This window comes from Mercenaria mercenaria, chromosome 3, assembly GCF_021730395.1.
Source record: "Mercenaria mercenaria strain notata chromosome 3, MADL_Memer_1, whole genome shotgun sequence".
Classification (NCBI taxonomy): Eukaryota; Metazoa; Mollusca; class Bivalvia; order Venerida; family Veneridae; genus Mercenaria; species Mercenaria mercenaria.
The window spans coordinates 10,350,881-10,373,826 of record NC_069363.1 but is presented as its reverse complement, the minus strand read 5'-3'; the positions used below and the strand labels follow the sequence as shown (position 1 = coordinate 10,373,826).

General features: G+C 36.1%; 1 protein-coding gene across 4 annotated transcripts in view; it reads right to left on the bottom strand.

Moving 5' to 3' along the window:
* LOC128555487 (dedicator of cytokinesis protein 7-like) overlaps positions 1-22,946 on the bottom strand; it is an 88,330-nt gene that overhangs the window by 9,690 nt on the left and 55,694 nt on the right. For 2 of the 4 annotated variants that reach the window (XM_053537843.1, XM_053537844.1), the window contains 9 exons: positions 15,176-15,415; positions 9,766-9,907; positions 9,145-9,262; positions 8,586-8,685; positions 7,047-7,181; positions 5,635-5,787; positions 4,906-5,064; positions 4,126-4,302; positions 1,047-1,307 (listed from right to left, as the gene is read on the bottom strand). In XM_053537843.1, the coding sequence (XP_053393818.1) occupies positions 1,047-1,307; positions 4,126-4,302; positions 4,906-5,064; positions 5,635-5,787; positions 7,047-7,181; positions 8,586-8,685; positions 9,145-9,262; positions 9,766-9,907; positions 15,176-15,415 (1,485 nt within the window). The remainder of the gene's footprint in view (positions 1-1,046; positions 1,308-4,125; positions 4,303-4,905; positions 5,065-5,634; positions 5,788-7,046; positions 7,182-8,585; positions 8,686-9,144; positions 9,263-9,765; positions 9,908-15,175; positions 15,416-22,946) is intronic. The other 2 variants (XM_053537845.1, XM_053537846.1) reach the window with 1 other exon arrangement.

Below are 22,946 nucleotides of genomic sequence, written 5' to 3'. Positions count from 1 at the left end.
CCAAGCGTTCTCAAGTTATTGTCCGTAAAAGGTTTAAATGTGACCTTTGACCTTTGGAACTCAAAATCAATACAGGTCATCTGCTTGACCTGACCAACCTCAAGATTAAGTTTCCTGATCCTAGTCCCAAACATTCTAAAGTTATTGTCCGAAAACTGTTTAAATGTTCCGGGTCACTGTGACCTTGACCTGTGACCTACTGACCTCAAAATCATTTGGGGTCATCTGCTAGTCATAACCAACCTCCCTATCAATTTTCATGATCCTAGGCCCAAGCATTCTCAAGTTATCATCCGGAAACCATTTAACTATTCCAAGTCACTGTGACCTTGACCTTTGACCTACATATCTCAAAGTCGAACTTGACCTGCATTTCATGATGTTACACCTGTGTACCAAAATTTATGATCCTAGGCCCAAGCGTTCTCAAGTTATCATCCGGAAACCGTTTAACTGTTCCGAGTCACTGTGACCTTGACCTTTGACCTACAGACCTCAAAGTCAAACTTGACCTTCTTTCATGATGTTACACCTGTGTACCAAAATGATTAGAATCCTCAGGGCCCACGAGACGTTCTCAAGCTATTCAATCCGGAAACCTCAGTTTAAACTTTACGCAGGTCACTGTGACCTTGACCTTTGACCTACTGACCCCAAATTCGAACTTGACCTGTATTTTCTGATGTTACACCTGTGTACCAAAAATTATTTAAATTGGACAAGCCTTTCATGAGTTATCATCCGGAAACCAATGGACCAACCGACCTACCGACCAAACGCCAAGCTCACTCCTATATACCCCCCACAAACTTCGTTTTGTGGGGGTATAACAAAAGAAACACACTATATAAATTCATGTCCCAATGAAACAGCCATTTTAAAAACCATGAAAGTTATCTCCTTATGGTAATATATCATTTTAGTTTTCTTCATTGCCCACTACTTCATTTATAAATGTAAATGAAGTAAGACTGCAAATATTCCCTCCCAATCAGCAGATATAATTAATATCAGATGCATATTCTAGGCATTTCTCATTTACTTACCATTGTAAAGCAGCTAGCAGCCTGTTCCAGTAAACCCACCAGACCATTCTCTGTGAAATACATTCCCGTACAGATCCCTTCCTCATCAGGGGACACTATATCATCTGATACTGCACTCTCTTCCAACACGTTAGGTGTGATCCTCTGGAATTCCACACATCCAACAGGAAGGTACGTCTTGTCTTCAAGCATGTTCAGATATTCTGATATAAGACCTGCGGCGTGGACCAAACAGTGGGCTGCTTCTGCATGGTTACCTCTCTGTAAAGTATCACATACAATTGAACTTCATCAATATTTCTGGGTTACTTGTTAGTAACAAGAGGACCATGATGGTCCTGAATCGCTCACCTATCTCCACATGACCCAGTGTTCAACTGAGTATGACATCGTTATTTCTATTATTTGACATAGTGACCTAGTTTTTGAGCACATGTGACCTAGATATCATCAAGATAAAAAATTCTGACCAATTTTCATGAAGATCCATTGAAAAATATGGCCTCTAGAGAGGTCACAAGGTTCTTCTATTATTTGACCTAATGACCTAGTTTTTGAAGGCACGTGACCCACTTTTAAACTTGACCTAGATATCATCAAGGTGAACATTCTCACCAATTTTCATGAAGATCTCGTGAAAAATATGGCCTCTAGAGGGGTCACAAGGTTTTTCTATTTTTCGACCTACTGACCTAGTTTTTGACCGCACATGACCCAGTTATGAACCTGACCTAGATATCATCAAGCTGAACATTCTCACCAATTTTCATGAAGATCCATTGATAAATATGGGCCTCTAGAGAGGTCACAAGGTTTTTTCTATTTTTAGACCTACTGACCTAGTTTTTGACCCCACGTGACCCAGTTTCGAATCTGACCTAGATATCATCAAGATGAACATTCTGACCAATATTCATGAAGATCTCATGAAAAATATGGCCTCTAGAGAGGTCACAAGGTTTTTCTATTTTTAGATCTACTGACCTAGTTTTTAACCCCACGTGACCCAGTTTCGAACTTGACCTAGATATATTCAAGGTAAACATTCTGACCAATTTTCATGAAGATCCATTGAAAAATATCGCCTCTAGAGAGGTCACAAGGTTTTCCTATTTTTAACCTACTGACCTAGTTTTTGAACCGCACATGACCCAGTGTTCGAACTTGACCTAGATATCATCAAGGTGAACATCTGACCAATTTCATAAGACCTCTGAGAAATTATGCCACTAGGAGTCACAAGGTTTTCTATTTTAGATCATGACCTATTTATATATCCCACTTGACCATTGAACTTGACCTACATATCTCAAAGGGTCGAACTTGACCTGCAATATTCATGAGATTCTCCTGTAAAAATTATGTCCTAGAGACCCAAGGTTTTCAAGATATCATCGAACGTTTTAACCCACACTGTGACCTGACTTTGACTGACCGCAAGTCATAAGATGAACATTCTGACATTTTCATGAAGTAGCATGTGTACAATATTTATGATCTACAAGTTTCTTCTAGTTTATCACCAATACCATTTATTTTCGACCCCTACGTGACCTTGAACTTGACCTAAGACCTCAAATAACTTCCTACATTTCATGAGATCCCTGCAAAATATGGACCTAGGCAAGCGTCTCACTATATTCCAAACATTTTAACCTACTGTACCTAGATTTTTAACCCCAACGTGACCTGTATTTCTGAGTTACCTGACCTTGTACAAAAATGAACATTGACAATTTCATGAGATCATGAAACATATGGCCATAGACGTACCACAAAGCATTTCTATATTAGACCCACAACTTCGTTTTTGCGTACTACCAAAGATACAACTTACTAGAATTTCATCCAATGAAAACCCATTTTAAATAACCATGAAGATCTCATGTAAAATATTGGTTTCTCATGTCCACAGGTTTCTATTTATTAAGAACGTAAGACCTATTTTCCCACTACCCAGTTATCAATGACCTAGATACATATCAGGGCATTCTCATTTACTTAACATTGTAAAAAAGCAGCTAGAGCCTGTTTCCCATTAACCACCAGACCATTTCTTGATACATTCGTAGACCCTTTCAAACTGACCTAGATATCATCTATATGAATCATCTCCACCAGTTAGTTTCCTAAGAATTTCCCAACATAACAGGAGACCTCTTGTCTTCACAAGTCAGATATTGATAAAAGACCAGCGGACGCTGGACCAAGACCACGGACGGACGCTCGATGGACCCTCTGTACGATCACAAAATTGACTTCACAATTTTGTACATAGCTAAAAATGTGTTCTCTGCAACAAATGGCAGAATAAAAATAAAGCTATCAATAAAATTTATTCATCACACCAGATGCTGCTTTGACACAGGAAGGTAAAATCTTGTGATCGTGATATCTTAACTCTTTAAGTGTAACCTTGTACCTAGTGACCTGGCTCATGTGATCGCATGTCGTTTTGTTGAGGGAAACAATAAATGCTAGTTTTATGATAATCTGTCAAGCAGAGTAAGACATGGAGATGACACAAAGTTAAATTATTTATTTCTGACCTAGACCTTACACCTAATGACCTGCATGATTCTTGTCATACTTATCATGATTGTGTACATTACATGTAGTTATTTGAAAATCCATAAGAAGTTTGAAATATGCTTTTGAATTTTGACCTCATATTACAATCTTTTTGACCTCATAGTTAACCTTAAACTTGAACTTACTTAACTGGGCTATGCCCTCTCAACATGCTCTTGATGAGGTTACCAATTGTTGGCAGTTTTATGAAAATCCTTTCACTAGTTTAGAATATATGGTGCAGACACAAAGGTAAGCAATCGACTTTAAATCTTCAAGAGTGACGTTGACATTGGACCTTGTGACAGAGTCATGTCCGATTCTCCTCACCTTATGATGGTGATCACTTATTAATAAGTAGTTCTTTGATAAACCATTTTGACATTTGGTGATTTCAGAAATATGCCTCCCCCAAAAATTACTGACTCATCAACAGACGTGCTGCACCCACCAGTATAGCACCTATATATTCTGTACCTGAAGGAATAACTAGTTTTCAGTCAATTACCTCACTATGTTTGGTAGCCATATTTTGTAACCATGTCAGTCTGAGGTCAGGTGACGTCTGGTAACCCTTGGCAATTCGGTACATCAGGTCCAGCAACATTTCTGGATCTTCCTGGAATTCTTTCATCTTGACTGTGTCTGACAGAATCATGTGCAGGTTAAACACCAAATCCTTCACCTGCAAGGAGACAATTGTATATGTCAATGCTGCTTAAGCTGAAAGCCTCGACAGAATTTTTCTCCACTTTGAACAATTATCAGTGGCAACAAAATGAATACCTGAACCCAACCAAACCTAATCTGGACTCCAACAGAAAAAGGAAATGGAAAGCTAAAACAGAGAAGCTGGTAAACATGATCATTTGGAAAAAGACACATTTGTTGAAAATAGATAATCTATACAGAGTTACCATTCCTGACAACGGAATTACCATTCCTGACAACAGAATAACACTGCTGGTGATGTGTTTGGGTTAGACAGAGTTACCATACCTGATAAAAGTTTACACAAAACACCGCTACTAAAATCAAAAGAAATATAAAAAAATAAAAAAATCTCATTTTGAGTTTTAATTCAGTATTTTAAATATGCCCTATTGTTTCTGGATGTGCTACACATACATGACAGACTACAAAGTTCAAATTCATAAATATTATTAAAATATTAAGAAAACATTTTGCAAGAAGCAAACCCAAGAAATTTTCAAACAAGCTTCAAGCTGTCCTTGCAATCAAGTGAAAGCACAAAACCTTTGACAAAAGCTAAAACCAAAGTGCCAACCTGTTCAGGAAATGTGGTCTCCTGTAGTTCTGTATCTGCTTCAGCATACGTCAGTATAGTCTTCAATGACTTACGTAGGTATTCTTCATTGAAATCCTGATTTTGACCAACCAGGGAGCTAAGTGACATCGTAACTTGCATCTTAACTCGAGAAAAGTTCTATAAAAGAAATGCAGTCATACTTGTATAGTGAGCAACAAAACCTGGCTGCTTAAGATAGGTGGCTCCTTCATATGAGTTGAAAGAAAATTTGGAAAGTTAGCTGACTGGCTGATTGAGGCAAGTGGCTGGTTAATACAGGTGCTCACTAAGGTAGTTTCAATTATAATGTATTTATTTAATCATGTATTCTTTTTATCAACAGTTTATAAGTCTAACTAGGTTGCCAAGAAATTTTGAATTTTTCACAGTTTTCAGATAGTAAACAAAGCTACAATTTATGACCACATTAGATGGATTATTTAAGAACTACAGTCATTCAGAGGATCATTTGGTTTGGATTTCTGAAATTTTGGTTTTTGAAAATAAGCAGCATTAATATGTCTTATTGGTATTTTCTAGTTTATACACATTTGTACACTAAATCATTGCAAACTTTATTACATGCATTTTTTCCCATAAAATTCCAAAGTACAATTACACCGTTAAGGAACCTTAAAATCTATCTCAAAACATTTTGGATTGCATAGTGCCGAAACTTGCAAGCAACAACAGTATAAAATATCTTACATTTCCAAGTTCAAAGTTCTGTCTCATTAGCATATAGAGTGAAGCGCTGGCCTGTGCCCTTGTGTTACCAATACAGGAACTACAGTGGCGCAGCAGACGTAAACATAAATCTGCACACTGCTCAGTCTCCTCTTCAAACAGGAGGTCCAAAAACTAAAACACAAAATAGAAACTGATTTGCAAACATAAATCTACACAAATTGCATCATCTCTTCTTGAATAGAAGGTCAGAAAACTGGATATAACGCAAAAAATAATTAATCTTAATACAACTTTAGTAACAAGAGGGTCATGATGACCCTGGATCGCTCACCTGAGTAATATGAGCTACATGTTTCAAATGTCAAACTGATGATAAAACATTAAGAAAGTCAGTAGGTCAATTCATGGTCAATTAAGTTCAGTTTTATCAGTCAATATAAAACTTGGGACCCTCTTTTCACTCAAGGGGTACAATTTGAACAATTTTGGTTGAGGACCATAAGACAATGCTACAAACCAAATATCAAAGGTCTAAGTGTTGTGGTATCAGACAAGAAGATTTTTAAACTTTTTTTCCTACATAAATCTATGTAAAACTTGGGACCTCCAGGGCGGGGCCATATTTGACCCTAGGGGGATAATTTGAACAATCTTGGCAGAGGACCACTAGATGATGCTACATACCAAATATCAAAGCCCTAGACCATGTGGTTTTGTACAAGAAGATTTTCAAAGTTTTCCCTATATAAGTCTATATAAACCATGTGACCCCCAGGGCGGGGCCATATTTGACCCTAGGGGGATAATTTGAACAATCTTAGTAGAAGACCACTAGATGATGCTACATAACAAATATCAAAGCCCTAGGCCATGTGGCTTTGTACAAGAAGATTTTCAACGTTTTCCCTATATAAGTCTATATAAACCATGTGACCCCCGGGGCGGGGCCATATTTGACCCTAGGGCGATAATTTTGGTAACAATTTTGGTAGAGGACCACTAGATGATGCTACACACCAGATATCAAAGCCCTAGGCCCTGTGGTTTTGGATAAGAAGAGTTTTAAAGTTTTTCCTTTCGGTTGCCATGGCAACCAGAGTTCTGCATGGAATTCAATTCTTTGAATAATTTTGAAAGGGAGCCACCCAAGGATCATTCCTGTGAAGTTTGGTGTAATTCTGCCCAGTGGATTTCAAGAAGAAGATTTTTTTAGAAATTGTTGACGTACGACGGACATCAAGCGGTCACAATAGCTCACCTTGTCTCTTCGTGACAGGTGAGCTAAAAACTCATTCAAACTGAATTCATTATTCATAATTCTTAATTTAACAGTGGACATATAAACAGAAAAACACAAAATTAATTCCTCCATGAATTCAATATTGATACATATATAATTTCAGTTAATAGTTTTAAAGTTGGCTATTTACCTTTGTAACCAGTGATCTTTGCGAACTAAACATGTGCTGCAGTACGAATGTACTCTGGTTGAGTCCTAGGCCATGGAGAAGTACTCGCAATGCACTGCTTAATAATGGCTGCATCATTTCTGAAGCCTGGGCAATCTGAAATACACGTGATGATTTCATTTCTAAGTTAGAGTTTACAAGGTCTTTAACACTATTTAAATATCCCTCCAGTAATTAACTATCACAGATATTTATTAATTGCTATCCTCACAATTATCATACGACAGTGAGAATCACATGGTGCTGTGAAGAAATTGATTTTTTTAATCTCTTTTAGATTTATTTCCTTCTCTTGAAATCATTTAAAACATTGTCAATGATTAACCCTTAGTCTGCTTAAAGGGTAAGGAAAGTCTGAAGATAAGTTAATTCTATATGAAAGCCATCCTCAAGCCTTCTGTAACGCTGAAAGAATTTTTAAAATCAGACCATTATTGACAAAGATATGGCAGTTTTGAATTTTAAGAAAATGGCTGTTAACAGAGGCAGCCATTTTTAAATTAGTGTGTTTATGATGTCATTTACACACTGCTGAATTCTTTATTTAGCAGATAACCTTTTAAAAGATTAATTTTTTCATATGTTTCCTTAGTGTAAGGTGTAAAACATGATAATTTCTTTCATTATAGCTGGAAAAAGTAGAGAAATTATTTTACAGAAATAAGTAAATACAGTTCAAATGTGTACCTAAAAATTTAATAAATCTGCCATTTTGTTTTTTGTTGCTATGGAAACAAAATGGCCGCCAATTTGACCAAATATTTAAATGCTCATATTTTCTCATTTTTGCTCCAATTTTGAAAATTCTTTCACTTCTTCAAATGATTTAAGAAATCCCAGCTGACAAAATTAACGTATGAACAACGTTGTCTTTCCCTTTAATTTCTAAAATGGAATGGTCCATCATTCAATTTGGACAGTACCATTTATTATTCGAAGGGTTGTTCAATGTAAATTTACTAACTAAACAGCGAACAGTGCAGACCATGATCAGGCTGATCTTGGTCTGCACTGGTTGCAAAGGTAGAATCACTTGCCGCCAGCAGGCTAAAGGTTAATATCTAAAATCAATGAAAACATTGATTGACCAGAATTTTGCTAAAATGCTGTGGTGGTAAAAATCTTATTTACTGCAAGGTTTTTCTTTTCATTTCATAAATAAAATAAGTCCTTGCCATGGCTCTCATGTCTATTACTTTGAAGCAAACTTAATGGAAGTTTAAATCTCATGTTATTAGACAGTTTCTAAACATCACAAAATTTGTGTCACATGAAAATACATTAAAACCTGTACTATAAAACCTGCTTATAAAGCCCAATATATCATATATCCTTATCATCATTAAAAAATACTTGGAGAACACCAGTAAACAACACTTTTCATTTCACCATGGGCGGTCTTTACAGACTGCAGTTACTGTACCTGATATTACAGAAGTTAAATTTCTATTTCATCAAGCTGAAATGATTACTTATGCAGGAAAAAAAGACTAAACTGACCTGTATTATTAGCTCTAATGTATCCAAGGCAACCATGCTCACCTCCGCTGCTAGGTTACCTTCTATGTGTGCATCTGCTTCCACATCTCTTGGCTTTGGACTGCAAAATTTATCAGGCACTACACTAAAATGGCACTGATATGCGAAATTATATTAAAATTTTAAAAACTAGATCTACTTGGTTTCAGCCATACTGACAGTTATGTCTATTTCATGAGGAATTTAACAATTTCAGATATGAAACATCTGAGAACTTTGTATCTTTGTTTGGATTTAATTTTGTGGACTGATAAAACTATGAAATCCAGGAAAAACAGTCCCTCCATGACTTATAAAGATGTAATAGTAATACCGTAATTTCAACATTTAAACTTTTCTTTGAGCCAAACACTAGCTTTAATTGCATTTCAGTTAGAAACAGTTAATCATTCTAATAATGTTACAGTACATTCCGTTCTTTGCAAAATGACAGCTTCTTACTTACAACTAAGAATCCTAATAAATATTAACTGTGGAATCATTTACACTACACAGGGAGATTATCAGTGACATACTTTACCTGTCAAAAGGTTCATGAGAATGTCTCCACTGAACTTGTTCCTTCCTCCACCTCAGTTTATTACTGCCTTCCATCAAAGCTAGTGGACTCTGACCTACTGCTGGTGGTGTTCTGTCACCTTTTAACAAAAAATCTTATCTCATGATAATTATAATCAAAAGCATTACTTTGAATCTTCAGTATTCTTCTATCACAGAGATGGTCTGTTCCTCACATTAACTAACAGGTAATCTGCTGGTCCACTGTCTCATTATTTCCCACATTGGCTCTTTCAAACATGATTTGCTGGTTGCATAAAAGAAACAAGGCTGCTTCCATTCAACTAACTTCTTAAATCTGCTCGCTTTAACTCCGCCAAACATGCCGTTTTTTGAGTGAACCAAATTGTGAATATAGAACATCTTACCCAGAAAGCTCAAGTTAACATTCTATCCCTGCCTTATCTCTTAGCTCTTTTATGACACGACTTCATGTCTACTGCTGACTCTAGTCAATGCCTGGTATAAAATACTGGACAATCAAATGTTAACATCTGATGTCTCACATCTTAGCTCTTGTATAAGTTTCTCCTTGAAGTGTCCCTTAAAAGTGGAGTATCTACAACAAGGAGTAATTATTTACCTGACATGTTGGCACTTTGTCTCCGCCTCATCATTTCTGCCCTGGCATTAGCTCCGCCCAGTATTGCTTCTTCAAGGCGGGACTTCATGTCAACACTTTTCTTCATTGTCTGCTGAGAAAACTGTGCCATGCTCTTTTTACCCTGGTACAGTAATGGTAAAATACATTGTATGTCTCTTATAATAACTCATTTTCATTCATAAAATAAAATAATGAGTTCTGCTATTTACATTGAAACAATAAACTTAAATAACAATAATTCCAGCACTTTAAACATATGGCATTTAATACTTAAAACAGAAATGACAAACAGCTATAGTACAGTCAAACCTGTATTCAAAGACCAAGCTTTGAGCAGCAGAAACAGGGGACACTATTTGCAGGTGTGCTAATACACAACACAAATGATAGAAACAGAAACACAACTAGTATCCTTAGAGGAAGAATGGATGCTGTTCACAGACGGTTTTTATCACACAGGTTTGACTTACAAAAACTTGATATAGTGTAGTGCTGGGATAAAACAATGTTACAGTTTCTGCTCTACACAATACACAAATTCTAAAGACAGTGTATTTTAGCAAGATCTCTAGTTAATTTAACTTCTTGAAGATGTGACTTGTTCACAGTTGTTTTGGTAAGTATGCCAATTTTCTAAAAACAAAGAGCTGCATTTTTAAAATGCAAAATCATGCCCCCTGGTGTATGATCAAAGATGGTTTTTTTTTTAGGTTTTAAATTTAAGGTGACCAAGGACCAAAAATGTTGTTTTTTGAAATTTAATGTTTTGAAGGTGAAGGTCGTGAGGACCAAGGTCATATATATACAGGTAACGTTGTAGGTCTTGCGATAAGTTTTGTTGAGTGTGAGTATGAACTAAATTGGGTAATTTATGAGGACTGTAGGACCAAAAATGTTGTTTAGTAACATTTTTATGTTTGAAGGTGAAGGTCATATGAGGGTAAAGGTCTGACTGTAGTAGATCTTGCCTCAAAGATTGTTAAGTGTGGGTATAAACTAAATCGGGTCAATAATGTGGGCTATAGGCAATCCAATTTGAACGGACTGACTAACGGACAGTTCATTCGCTATTAGCCCGGAGGGGTGGGGGCAGGGGGGCATAAAAAAGTGTTGTTTTTGCGGAAGTGGACTCTGCAATATATATATCTTGAGCAGATATTTTAAATGTACACTTGTGCACCAGTCGTAAGTTGATACAAAACTGTTAACAACTAAGACAGTCAAAGCCATAGATAATGACCATGTTTGGGAGGACAATAAATGTGGCCATTATTTGCAGCAGTCTTTATTTACAGGTTAAAGTACACTTCAATATCATTAAATCCATTTCAAATGACTAATAAAGCATACTAGACTTTGTTGGTATGTGCACAATTCGAATTTGAAGGACAAAACATATTCCAGACAAAAACCCTCCTGCTATTTTTTTTAATAAAGACAATTGTCCTCCAGGAATATTTATTTTATCATTTCAAAATATTTTCGAGTAAAACTTAAGCTATTTATAACCAAAGGAGATTAACACCCCATAATCTGATTTGATACAGGAAATGTAAATGTTGTGCTCATGAACTTTGATCTTTAAGTCTGACCTTGACCTTGGAATCTGGGTTGTGCAGTCTGCAAGTTGTCTTGATGGGGTTAACACTTGCTGCTCATGGTTAGACAATATGTATCAGACACAAATTTAAGCTATTTGTTCTTTGACCCGTCATCTCGACCTTCAACCCAACAATCTGGGTTGTGTACTCTGCACATCGTCTGGATGAGGTTAATACTTTCTTAAGCTATTATTGAATCCATTCTCTTTTATTATCTCCCCCTCCTTTTAGTGATTTGACAGTACAAGTTCATGTACAACATTAAAAGAACTATATTTCTAACCAAGAAATTATGTGTATTAGCTGTTTATCTGTTTTTTAACATGAACTTATAAAAGCATATCTATTTTCAACATAAAATTGAAAGCACAATCATTATACTAAGAACTTTAAACTGGTTCTGCGGCAGAGTTTTAAGTAACAAAAGGGCCAAGATGCTCACCTGAGAAACACACCATAACATACCATAACAGTGTAAACATTTTTGACCTAGTGATTTCACGGAAAAAAAAAATATTCTGACCAATTATCATTAAAATTGGAGCAAAAACCTTGAGTATAAACAAGTATTTTCTTTGATTTGACCTAGTGACCTAGTATTTGACCCATGATGACCCATATTCAAACTTGACCTAGATTTCATCAAGGCTATCATTCTGACCAAATTTCATGAAGATCAATTGAAAAATACAGCCTCTATCGCATACACAATGTTTTTCTTTGATTTGACCTAGTGACCTAGATTTTGAACCCAGACAACCCATATTCGAACTTGACCTAGATTTCATCAAGGCAACCATTCTGACTAAATTTAATGAAAATCCAGTGTAAAATGCAGCCCCTATTGCATACACAAGGTTTTGCCTTGATTTGACCTAGTGACCTAGTTTTTGAACCCAGATGACCCATATCTGAACTTGACCTAGATTTCATCAAGGCTATCATTCTGACAAAATTTCATGAAGATCAGTTGAAAAATACAGCCTCTATCACATACACGAGGTGTTTCTTTGATTTAACATACTGACCTACTTTTGACCCTAGATGACCCATATTCAAATTCTACCTAGATTTCATCAATGCAATCATTCTGACTTACTTTCAGGAAGATCAATTGAAAACAAGAGCTGTCCGTAAGACAGCATGCTCCACTTTTCTCAGTGCTTGACTCTGAATTAGAGCTTTGCCAGTAAAATAAATCCAAGTTAAAAAGGGGCATAATTCTGTCAAAATTCAAATCAGAGTTATGGGAATTGTGTCTCCTGGTGAAGACTTTGATAGTAAATAACTATTTTAAGTTTCAAGTCAATAGCTTTGATAGTAACAGAGATATTTGACTTTATCAAAAACTTTAACCAACGGCGATGCCGACGCCAGAGCAAGTACAACAGCTCTACTTTTTCTTCGAAAAGTCGAGCTAAAAACAGCCTCTATCACATGCACAAGGTTTTCCTTTGATTTGACCTAGTGACCTACTTTTTGACCCCAGATGACCCATATTCGACCTTGACCTAGATTTCATCAAGGTAATTATTCTGATCAAATTTCATGGAGATCAATTGAAAAATACAGCCTCTATCGCATAAATAAGGTTTTTCTTTGATTTGACCTAGTGACCTACTTTTTGACCCCAGATGACCCATAATCAAATTCAACCTAGATTTCATCAAGGCAATCATTCTGACCAAATTTCATGAAGATCAATTGAAAAATACAGCCTCTATCGCATACACAAAGTTTCACCTAGTAACCTACTTTTTGATCCAAGATGACCTATATTCAAACCTGACCTAGATTTCATCAAGGCAATCATTCTGACTTAATTTCATGAAAATCAATTGAAAAATATAGCTTCTATCGCATACACAAAGTTTTTCTTTGATTTGACCTAATGACCTACTTTTTGACCCTAGATGACCCATATTCAAACTTGATCTAGATTTCATCAATGCAATCATTCTGACCAAATTTCATGAAGATCAATTGAAAAATACAGCCTCTATCGCATACACAAGGTTTTTCTTTGATTTGACCTAGTGACCTAATTTTTGAACCGAGATGACCCATATTCGATCTTGACATAGATTTCATCTAGGCAATCATTCTGACCAAAATTCATGAAGAGTAATTGGAAAATACAGCCTCTATCGCAAACACAAGGTTTTTCTTTGATTTGACCTAGTGACCTACTTTTTGAACTAGATGACCCATTTTCAAACTCAGCCTAGATTTCATCAAGGTAATCATTCTGACAAAAATTCATGAAGAATAATTGAAAAATGCAGCCTCTATTGCATACACAAGGTTTTTCTTTGATTTGACCTAGTGACCTAGTTTTTGATCCCAGATGACCCATTTTCGAACTCGGCCTAGATTTCATCAAGGTAATCATTCTGACCAAACTTCATGAAGATCAGTGGAAAAATACGGCCTCTATCGCATACACAAGCTAAATGTTGACAGACAACAGACGACAGACAGACGCCGGACATCCAGCGATCAGAAAAACTCACCTGAGCAGCATTGCTCAGGTGAGCTAAAAATGTGACGTCTTTTATAGTTTCACAACGTAACAGCAACATCAAATTAGGTATTTATACAATTATCTGCTCAAAACAGAAAAAATTAAGCTATGTCTAAAGATAGATCACAGGTCTGATAACAAATCCAAGGCTTCAGTCAATTAAATCTTTTCTTAACATCCAAGTAATACCTTCAATGCACAGAACTGTATAAAAGTACTCCAACTCATTTTTACCATATTGATTGGAAAACTGCAAAACAGGTACACTCAAAACAACACAAAAACACACTAACATATAATTTGGGAAATATATTCTTCATATATATGGATATTATATGGGGTTTAGATAAGTCAAAGCTCTCCTACAAGTTAAATACACCATTAAAATTTTATAGTATAATAATGTATTTTCATTTTCTGCTCTCAAATCTGTAGCTATCATATAACACAAGCACAAATAATTTGTATAAAAGCAACACACTGTTTGAATCATATGTTTCTTAACAGACTTTCTTATGAATTTCTTTCTACAGTGAAATACTGTTTGCTCAACCATCTATGACTTGAACACCTGGTGAGGGCCATTTCAAACAACTGATGTAGTTCTTGGCAGTTTTCCTTACCTTTACCATGACTGGATTGCTAGAAACCCTGGTAAACTCAAGTATTTTACTCATCATTCTGTGAGTGCAAACAGTGTTTCACTGTAGTTATAGAAATCTTAATCATTTTCATATTATGGTTAAACTGTTTAAATCATTTCTTGCTTAGTCATAAGCCAAAGGAATAATAAAGTTTTGAACAACCTGAACAAAATTTTGGAAATAAAAACCTGCTCAAAATATACATTAAAATACCCCCATCCCCACCCCCGGGGACCCCCATCATTTTTAAAATTTCTTTAAACTGTTTGTATGATAAATCAATACCTGATATTTTATGATTTTATTACATTGTAATATCTATCCACCACTGACTTTGTTATATCAAAGTTACCAAAAAACATTAATTTTATTGAAGGTCAACAGAATTGTTAAAGAATATATGAATCAACCAGTTGTTTTTTTCTAAAACATAAATAAGGCTGAAATAAATACAGGATCTGATCATCAAATGAAGCAAAGCTATATAATTTTGTATACAAATGCATTACATATGCAGAAAAAGTCTAAAACTGCCAGGTAAAAGTATGCAAAATACAAAATGCTGATTAATATTTCAAATCAACCAATCAAATGCAAGCATGCTAGATGCTGCGAAGTACCTGATTGGGTGAATCATCTTTACTGTTGCTGCGAGTGAGCATTCCTGTTCCTTTGAGAAAATCTTGCGATTTCCGTTGAATTCCTTCCCACAAGTCACTTTTAGACAGAGATTTTGGTAAACTGGCGCTTTTTAAGCGGGAAAGTGTACTAGTGGGGCTTTCTTTCCAATCCTCCAGGGTCTCCTGAGAGTCGCTAAGATGCGCGGGAATTATCGCCATTGAGATTTTGGACCATTTTGCCTGAAGTCGCAATACATTCAACAGACTGTGTATATATCCAATCAAAATTTTTTATTTTTTAATTAGTAACATGTTGAAAAGTTATTATGATTTTTAATTCATCATTTACTGGACTTTACAGTGATTTTGCCAAATATTGCAGAAAAAAATTCTGCTTTTTTAAGGTAGTTCTGCAAGTTTGATAAACTGGAATTGACAGTGTAACTTCATTTGCCCGGAAAACGTGGATTCGGCCTACGGAAATGAAAATCAGTTTATGAAGTAATGGCAACCTGTGAGTAAATTTATTACAATGGCACTGTTACTATCTTTCTAAAGTTAAAATATGATATTAAAATGACTGACACGTTAAATGATTCAAAATAATGTTTTAAAATTAGCTTAAAATGTGCGGTTCACTTTAATCCTGATCAAACATATCCAAAATAAACACATGGACCTATAGATTTTATTTCACCATAAATTATAGACCATATGTTTATTTAGGACTGTGAGAAGTTTCATTAAAATCTACACAGTAGAAAAATTTCTATTCGCAAAAATGTTATGCAAGTTGTGATTTTCCCATAGACTCCCATTATGATAGACTGCATGAGGTCCAAATTTTTCGAATCAGTCTAGCAAAAAACCAAGCACACGACCCTATCTTTTTTTATTTGCTGAATTTTATAAGTATATACTGAAGTTTTGAAAAAAATCAGGGTTTAATCAAATTCTACATTGTAGAAAAATTTTCAATCCAAACATGCAGAACTACTTTAAATAAATATCATTATGAATACATGAACAACAAGAGGACCATGATGGTCCTGAATCGCTCACCTCTTCCCACATGACCCAGTTTTGAGTATGACTCCCTTTTTTCTATTATTTGACATAGTGACCTAGTTTTTGAGCTCATGTGACCCAGTTTTGAACTTGACCTAGATATTATCAAGATAAAAATTCTGACCAATTTTCATGAAGATCCATTGAAAAATATGGTCTCTAGAGAGGTCACAAGGTTTTTCTATTATTTGACCTATTGACCTAGTTTTTTAAGGCTCGTGACCCAGTTTCAAACCTGACCTAGATATCATCAAGGTGAACATTCTGACCAATTTTCATGCAGATCCATTCAAGGGTATGGCCTCTAGAGAGGTCACAAGGTTTTTCTATTTCAAGACCTACTGACCTAGTTTTTGATCGCAGTTGACCCAGTTTCAAACTTGACCTAGATATCATCAAGATAAACATTCAGACCAATTTTCATACAGATCCCATGAAAAATATGGCCTCTAGAGAGGTCACAACATTTTTTCATTATTTGACCTACTGACCTACTTTTTGATGGCACGTGACCCACTTTCGAACTTGACCTAGATATCATCAAGATTAACATTCAGACCAATTTTCATACAGTTCCCATGAAAAATATGGCCTCTAGAGAGGTCACAAGGTTTTTCTATTATTTGACCTACTGACCTAGTTTTTGATGGCACGTGACCCACTTTCAAACTTGACCTAGATATCATCAAGATGAACATTCTGACCAATTTTCATGAAGGTCTCATGAAATATATGGCCTCTAGAGAGGTCACAAGGTTTTTCTATTTTTAGACCTACTGACCTAGTTTTTGATCGCACGTGACCCAGTTTCGAATCTGAACTAGATATCATCAAGATGAACATTCAGACCAACTTTCATACAGATCCCATGAAAAATACGGCCTTTAGAGAGGTCACAAGGTTTTTCTATTATTTGACCTACTGACCTAGTTTTTGAAGGCACATGACCCAGTTTCGAACTTGACCTAGATATCATCAAGGTGAACGTTCTGACCAATTTTCATGAAGATCTTATGAAATATATGGCCTCTAGAGAGGTCACAAGATTTTTCTATTTTTAGACCTACTGACCTAGTTTTTGACCGCACGTGACCCAGTTTCAAACTTGACCTAGATATCATCAAGGTGAACATTCTGACCAATTTTCATGAAGATCTTGTGAAATATATGGCCTCTAGAGAGGTCACAAGGTTTTTCTATTTTTAGACCTACTGACCTAGTTTTTGATGGCACATGACCCAGTTTCGAACTTGACCTAGATATCATCAAGATGAACATTCTGACCAACTTTCATAAAGATCCCATGAAAAATGTGACCTCTAGAGTGGTCACAAGGAAAAGTTTACGGACGCACGGACGGACGGACGGACGACGGACACCGCACGATCACAAAAGCTCACCTTGTCACTTTGTGACAGGTGAGCTAAAAATCAGCTGATTTCATGGCTAAATGATTTAACTTGTGTTTTATTGCAATCAAATGGAAGTAGTGAATGTGGAATAATGGTGTTAGTTATTCAACATATGCAACATATCTACTGAATTACGTTTAATGGAGAAATGATGCTCAACTACTATAAAATGCATCCCATGCAATGTGGTTTTGATCAAATGTAACATGGTGAACAAAAAATAACCTGTCAGTTTAATGTAAGGAAACTGCTCTCCCGTATCAGGGTGGTTATACCATTTTTAAAATTATTTTTTTTTGTGACAATTAGTGGATAACTGACTTTGGACATGCTTAGTTCAAACTAATGGCATTTCTGACATGCAGTTAACATGGAGTTCATATCATAAACTTATTAAATTGTGATTTGCAAGGCATGTTAGTTCCTCATGATTTACCACCAACATTCTCTCCTAGGAAACAGTACGAACCATCAGATTCTAGTGCTAACAAGTAACCAGCCTAGCAGTAATTAAGGCCATAGATCAAACAACCTGACACCATTTTCAGGTACACAGTCAATACAGCCATGATCTTTGAACAACTTACCTCAAAATCAATACAGGTCTTTGAGTACTCAAAAGTTGCAAGTGTATGCATTTAGTACTATTGATGGTCTCTGTGTTACAATAACCTTAACCTTTGACATTTCATGTGCACATCAACTGATCCCAGGATACAGATCCCCACCCTTACAAGTTAATAAACACATTATATTTCAATGCCACAACAATCCTGACCTTTGACTTACTTACCTAGCATAAAACTGCTATTTTGTTGTATTCAAGGGGTGTTTTACAAAAGAGTTTACCTGAGAGATTCTAGTGCTAACCTGATGTTAACAAACATTTTTACACAATGTGAGTTCAATGGTGATAACACCTTATTAAATCATGGCCCTATATCGCTAACCTGTTATCATTGCACTTAAGGACCAGAAGGTCCTTAGAAAACTATCTAAGTCCAAAGGACAGGAACAACAAAAGGAAGAAATTTAACCAAAAAGAAAAAAAAAATTCTTACAAGATATAGATATGTCAAAAAACATCTACAAATTGGAGGTACCATCCATGTTGTACTACAGAAAAGTGGTCTCGGTTTTTCCCTACGGCCAATAATAAAAAAGTTACTAAAAATAAGCTATTTATAGTAACGTAAAAGGGAAGTAATTAAAAAAAATATTGTAAGTGAACAAAAGAAGGATCTGCCAAATAAATCTGTTGACATAAATGAAATTTCAGATCAGTATCTTCATTAGTTACAGAGATATACCCATTTTAATTTGAAAAAAGGGAGGTAATTTGATATAAAATCAGTCCATAGTTATCTACCCTGATTATCTCAGTCCAAATAATAACAATAATGAAATTTCAAATAAGTCCTATAAGTACTTACTTATATAAATCCATTTTGATTACAATCAGGGGAGGTAATCAGATATAAAATAACTCTGGAACCTACGATTGGATCTGATTTGTCATGGAATCCAAGATTTATTGTTGTTGAAGATATTTTGGAAGTTTGTATCAAATAAAACCATAAATGAAGTCTCTATATGGCTGCAAATGCCAAAATATCCAATTCTGGACCTTTAAGGTGCCATAACTCTGGAACCCATGAAGGAATCTGGCCAGTTCAACAAAGGAAGCAAGATCTTGTGGTGATACAAGTTGTGTGCAAGTTTGGTTAAAATCAAATCATAAATGAAGCTGCTATTGTGCAAACAAGGTCAAAATAGCTAATTTTCGCCCTTTCAGGGGCCATAACTCTGGAACCCATTATGGGATCTGGCCAGTTCAAAAAAGGAAGCGAGATCTTATGGTGACACAAGTTTTGTGCAAGTTTAATTAAATTCAAATCATAAATGAAGCTGCTATTGTGCAGACAAGGTCAAAATAGCTAATTCTGGCCCTTTCAGGGGCCATCACTCTGGAACCCATAATGGAATCTCGCCAGTTCAAGAAAGGAACCGTGATCTTAAGGTGATACAAGTTGTGTGCAAGTCTGGTTAAAACAAGTGAATGAAGTATTGCCATGCAATACAAAGTCCCCTACTGGAGGGCACCTAATTTTCTCTACTGCAGTATAACATAATGAACTGATATCTGTCAATGATGTATAAACAATATTGTACTATATATACAGTATGTTATAACAAAACACTTGGATTAAAATTTATATATATAAAAACCTATAGTTGTTTTCATATTGAATTTTTTTGGCTGATTATAAAAATGTTATCATGTAAGTTATTTATAGTAACAACAAACGGAAATTAATCTTTAAAAAAAAAAAAAAAAAAAAAAAAAAAAAATCTATATAATATAAGTCCACAAGAAACTCTTTACCAGATAGAGATAGGTCAAAATACACCTAAAAATTGGATGTAACATGCATGCTGTACCACAGAAAAGTGGTCACGATTTTTCTCTACCGCCAGTAATAAAAAAGTTACAATAAAATCTATTTATAGTAATAACAAAGGGACGTAATTCTAAAAACAAGGGTGCCTCATGGTGGTGAACATTTGGTCCAAGTTACATCAAAATCCCTCCATGCATGAAGAAGAAATGTTCCGTACAAAGTCATTCTTGAATTTGACCTTTGACCTCTAAATATGACCTTGACCTTAGACCTAGGGACCTGGTTCTTGCGCATGACATGTTGTCTCATCCAGGGGAATATTTGTGCCAACTGATATCTAAATCCTGCTTTGCATGACAAAGTTATAGACCGGACAGGAAAAAAATCCTCTTGACCTTTGATCTCAAAGTGTGACCTTGACCTTTAAGCTAGGGTACTGGGTGTTGCGCATGACACGTCGTCTCATCATGGGAAACATTTATGCCAAGTAATATTGTTATCCCTTGATGGATGACAGAGTTCTGGATCGGACAGGGAAAAAACCTTATTGACCTTTGACCCCCAATTGTGACCTTGACCTTTGAGCTAGGGGTCTGGGATTTGCGCACGACACGTCGTCTCATCATGGGGAACACTTGTGCTAAGTGATATTAAAATTCCTTAATGAATGTCAGAGTTATGGACCGGACACGAAACAGACCCTGTTCATGCTATGTTAACATTTGACTGCTAAGTGTGACCTTGACCTTTGAGCTAGGGTTTTGAAAGTTGTGCATGACACATCGTCTTATTATGAGGTACATTTGTGCCAAGTAATATTAAAATCCCTTCATGGATGGGAGAGTTATGGACCAGACAGGAAAAAAGCCCTGTTGACCTTTGACCTCCAACTGTGACCTTGACCTTTGAGCTAGGGGTCCGAGTTTTGCGCATGACACGTCGTGTCATCATGGGGAATATTTATGCCAAGTAATATTAAAATCCCTTCATGGATGGGAGAGTTATGGACCGGACAGGAAAAAAGCCCTGTTGACCTTTGACCTCCAATTGTGACCTTGACCTTTGAGCTAGGGGTCCGGGTTTTGCGCATGACACGTCGTCTCATCATGGGGAACATTTGTGCCAAGTAATATTAAAATCCCTTCATGGATGACAGAGTTATGGACCGGACACGAAATTGCGGACGGACGGACGGATGGACGGACGGACGGACGGACGGACGGAATGACGGAAAAGCGCATTCCTATAGTCCCCGAAACTGGTTTTCAACCAGTAGGGGACTAATAAAATCATAAATCAAGCTGCTATTGTGCAGACAAGATCAAAATAGCTAATTCTGGCCCTTTCAGGGGCCATAACTCTGGAACCCATAAAGGAATATGGCCAGTTCAAGAACGGAACCAAGATCTTATGGTGATACAAGTTGTGTGCCAGTTTGGTAAAAATCAAATCATAAATGAAGCTGCTATGGTGCAGACAAGGTCAAAATAGCTAATTATAGCCCTTTCAGGGGCCATAACTCTAGAACCCATAATGGAATCTGACCAGTTTAAGAAAGGAACTATGATCTTATGGTGATACAAGTTGTGTGCAAGTTTGGTTAAAACAAGTGAATGAAGTATTGCCATGCAATACAAAGTCCCCTACTGGAAGGCACCTAATTTTCTCTACTGCAGTATAACATAATGAACTGATATCTGTCAATGATGTATAAACAATATTGTACTATATATACAATATAATATAACAAAGCACTTGGATTAAAATTTGCATATATAAAAACGTACAGTTGTTTTCATTTGGAATTTTTTTTGGCCGATTATACAAAAAGTTATCATAAAAGTTATTTATAGTAACAACAAAGTGAAATTAATCCTAAAAAAAAAAAAAAAAAAAAAAAGGAAAAAAAAAAAAAAAATATATAAGTCCACAAGAAAATCTTTACCAGGTAGAGATAGATCAAAAGACACCTAAATATTGGATGTAACATGCATGTTGTACCACAGAAAAGTGGTCTCGATTTTTCCCTATGGCCAGTAATAAAAAAGTTACAATGTAATCTATTTACAGTAACAACAAAGGGATGTAATTCTAAAAAAGTGTGCCTCATGGTGGTAACACATTTGTGCCAAGTTACATCAAAATCTCTCCATGTATGAAGAAGAAATGCTCCAGACAAAGTCATTCTTGAACTTGACCTTTGACCTCTAAGTATGACCTTGACCTTAGACCTAGAGACCTGGTTCTGGCGCAAGACAATTTGTCTCATGGTGGTGAACATTTGTGCCAAGTACATTAAAATCCTCCATGCATAAAGAAGAAATGCTCCAGACAAAGTCATTCTTGAATTAGACCTTTGACCTCTAAGTATGACCTTGACCTTTGAGCAAGGGCTCCGGGATTTGCGCATGACGCGTCTCATTATGGAGAACATCTGTGCCAAGTAATATTGAAATCCCTTAACGAATGACAGAGTTATGGACTGGACACGAAACAGACCCTGTTCATGCCATGTTAACATTTGACTACTAAGTGTGACCTTGACCTTTGAGCTAGGGGTCTGAAAGTTGTGCACGACACACTGTCTTATTATGATGTACAATTTTGCCAATTGATATTAAAATCCCTTCATGGATGAGAGAGTTATGGACCGGACAGGAAAAAAGCCCTGTTGACATTTGACCTCCAATTGTGACCTTGACCTTTGAGTCAGGGGTGCGGGTTTTGCGCATGACATGTCGTCACATCATGGGGAACATTTGTGCCAAGTAATATTAAAGTCCCTTCATGGATGAAAGAGATATGGACCGGACACGAAACAGACTCTGTTCATGCCATGTTAACATTTGACTACTAGTGTGACCTTGACCTTTGAGCTAGGGGTCTGAA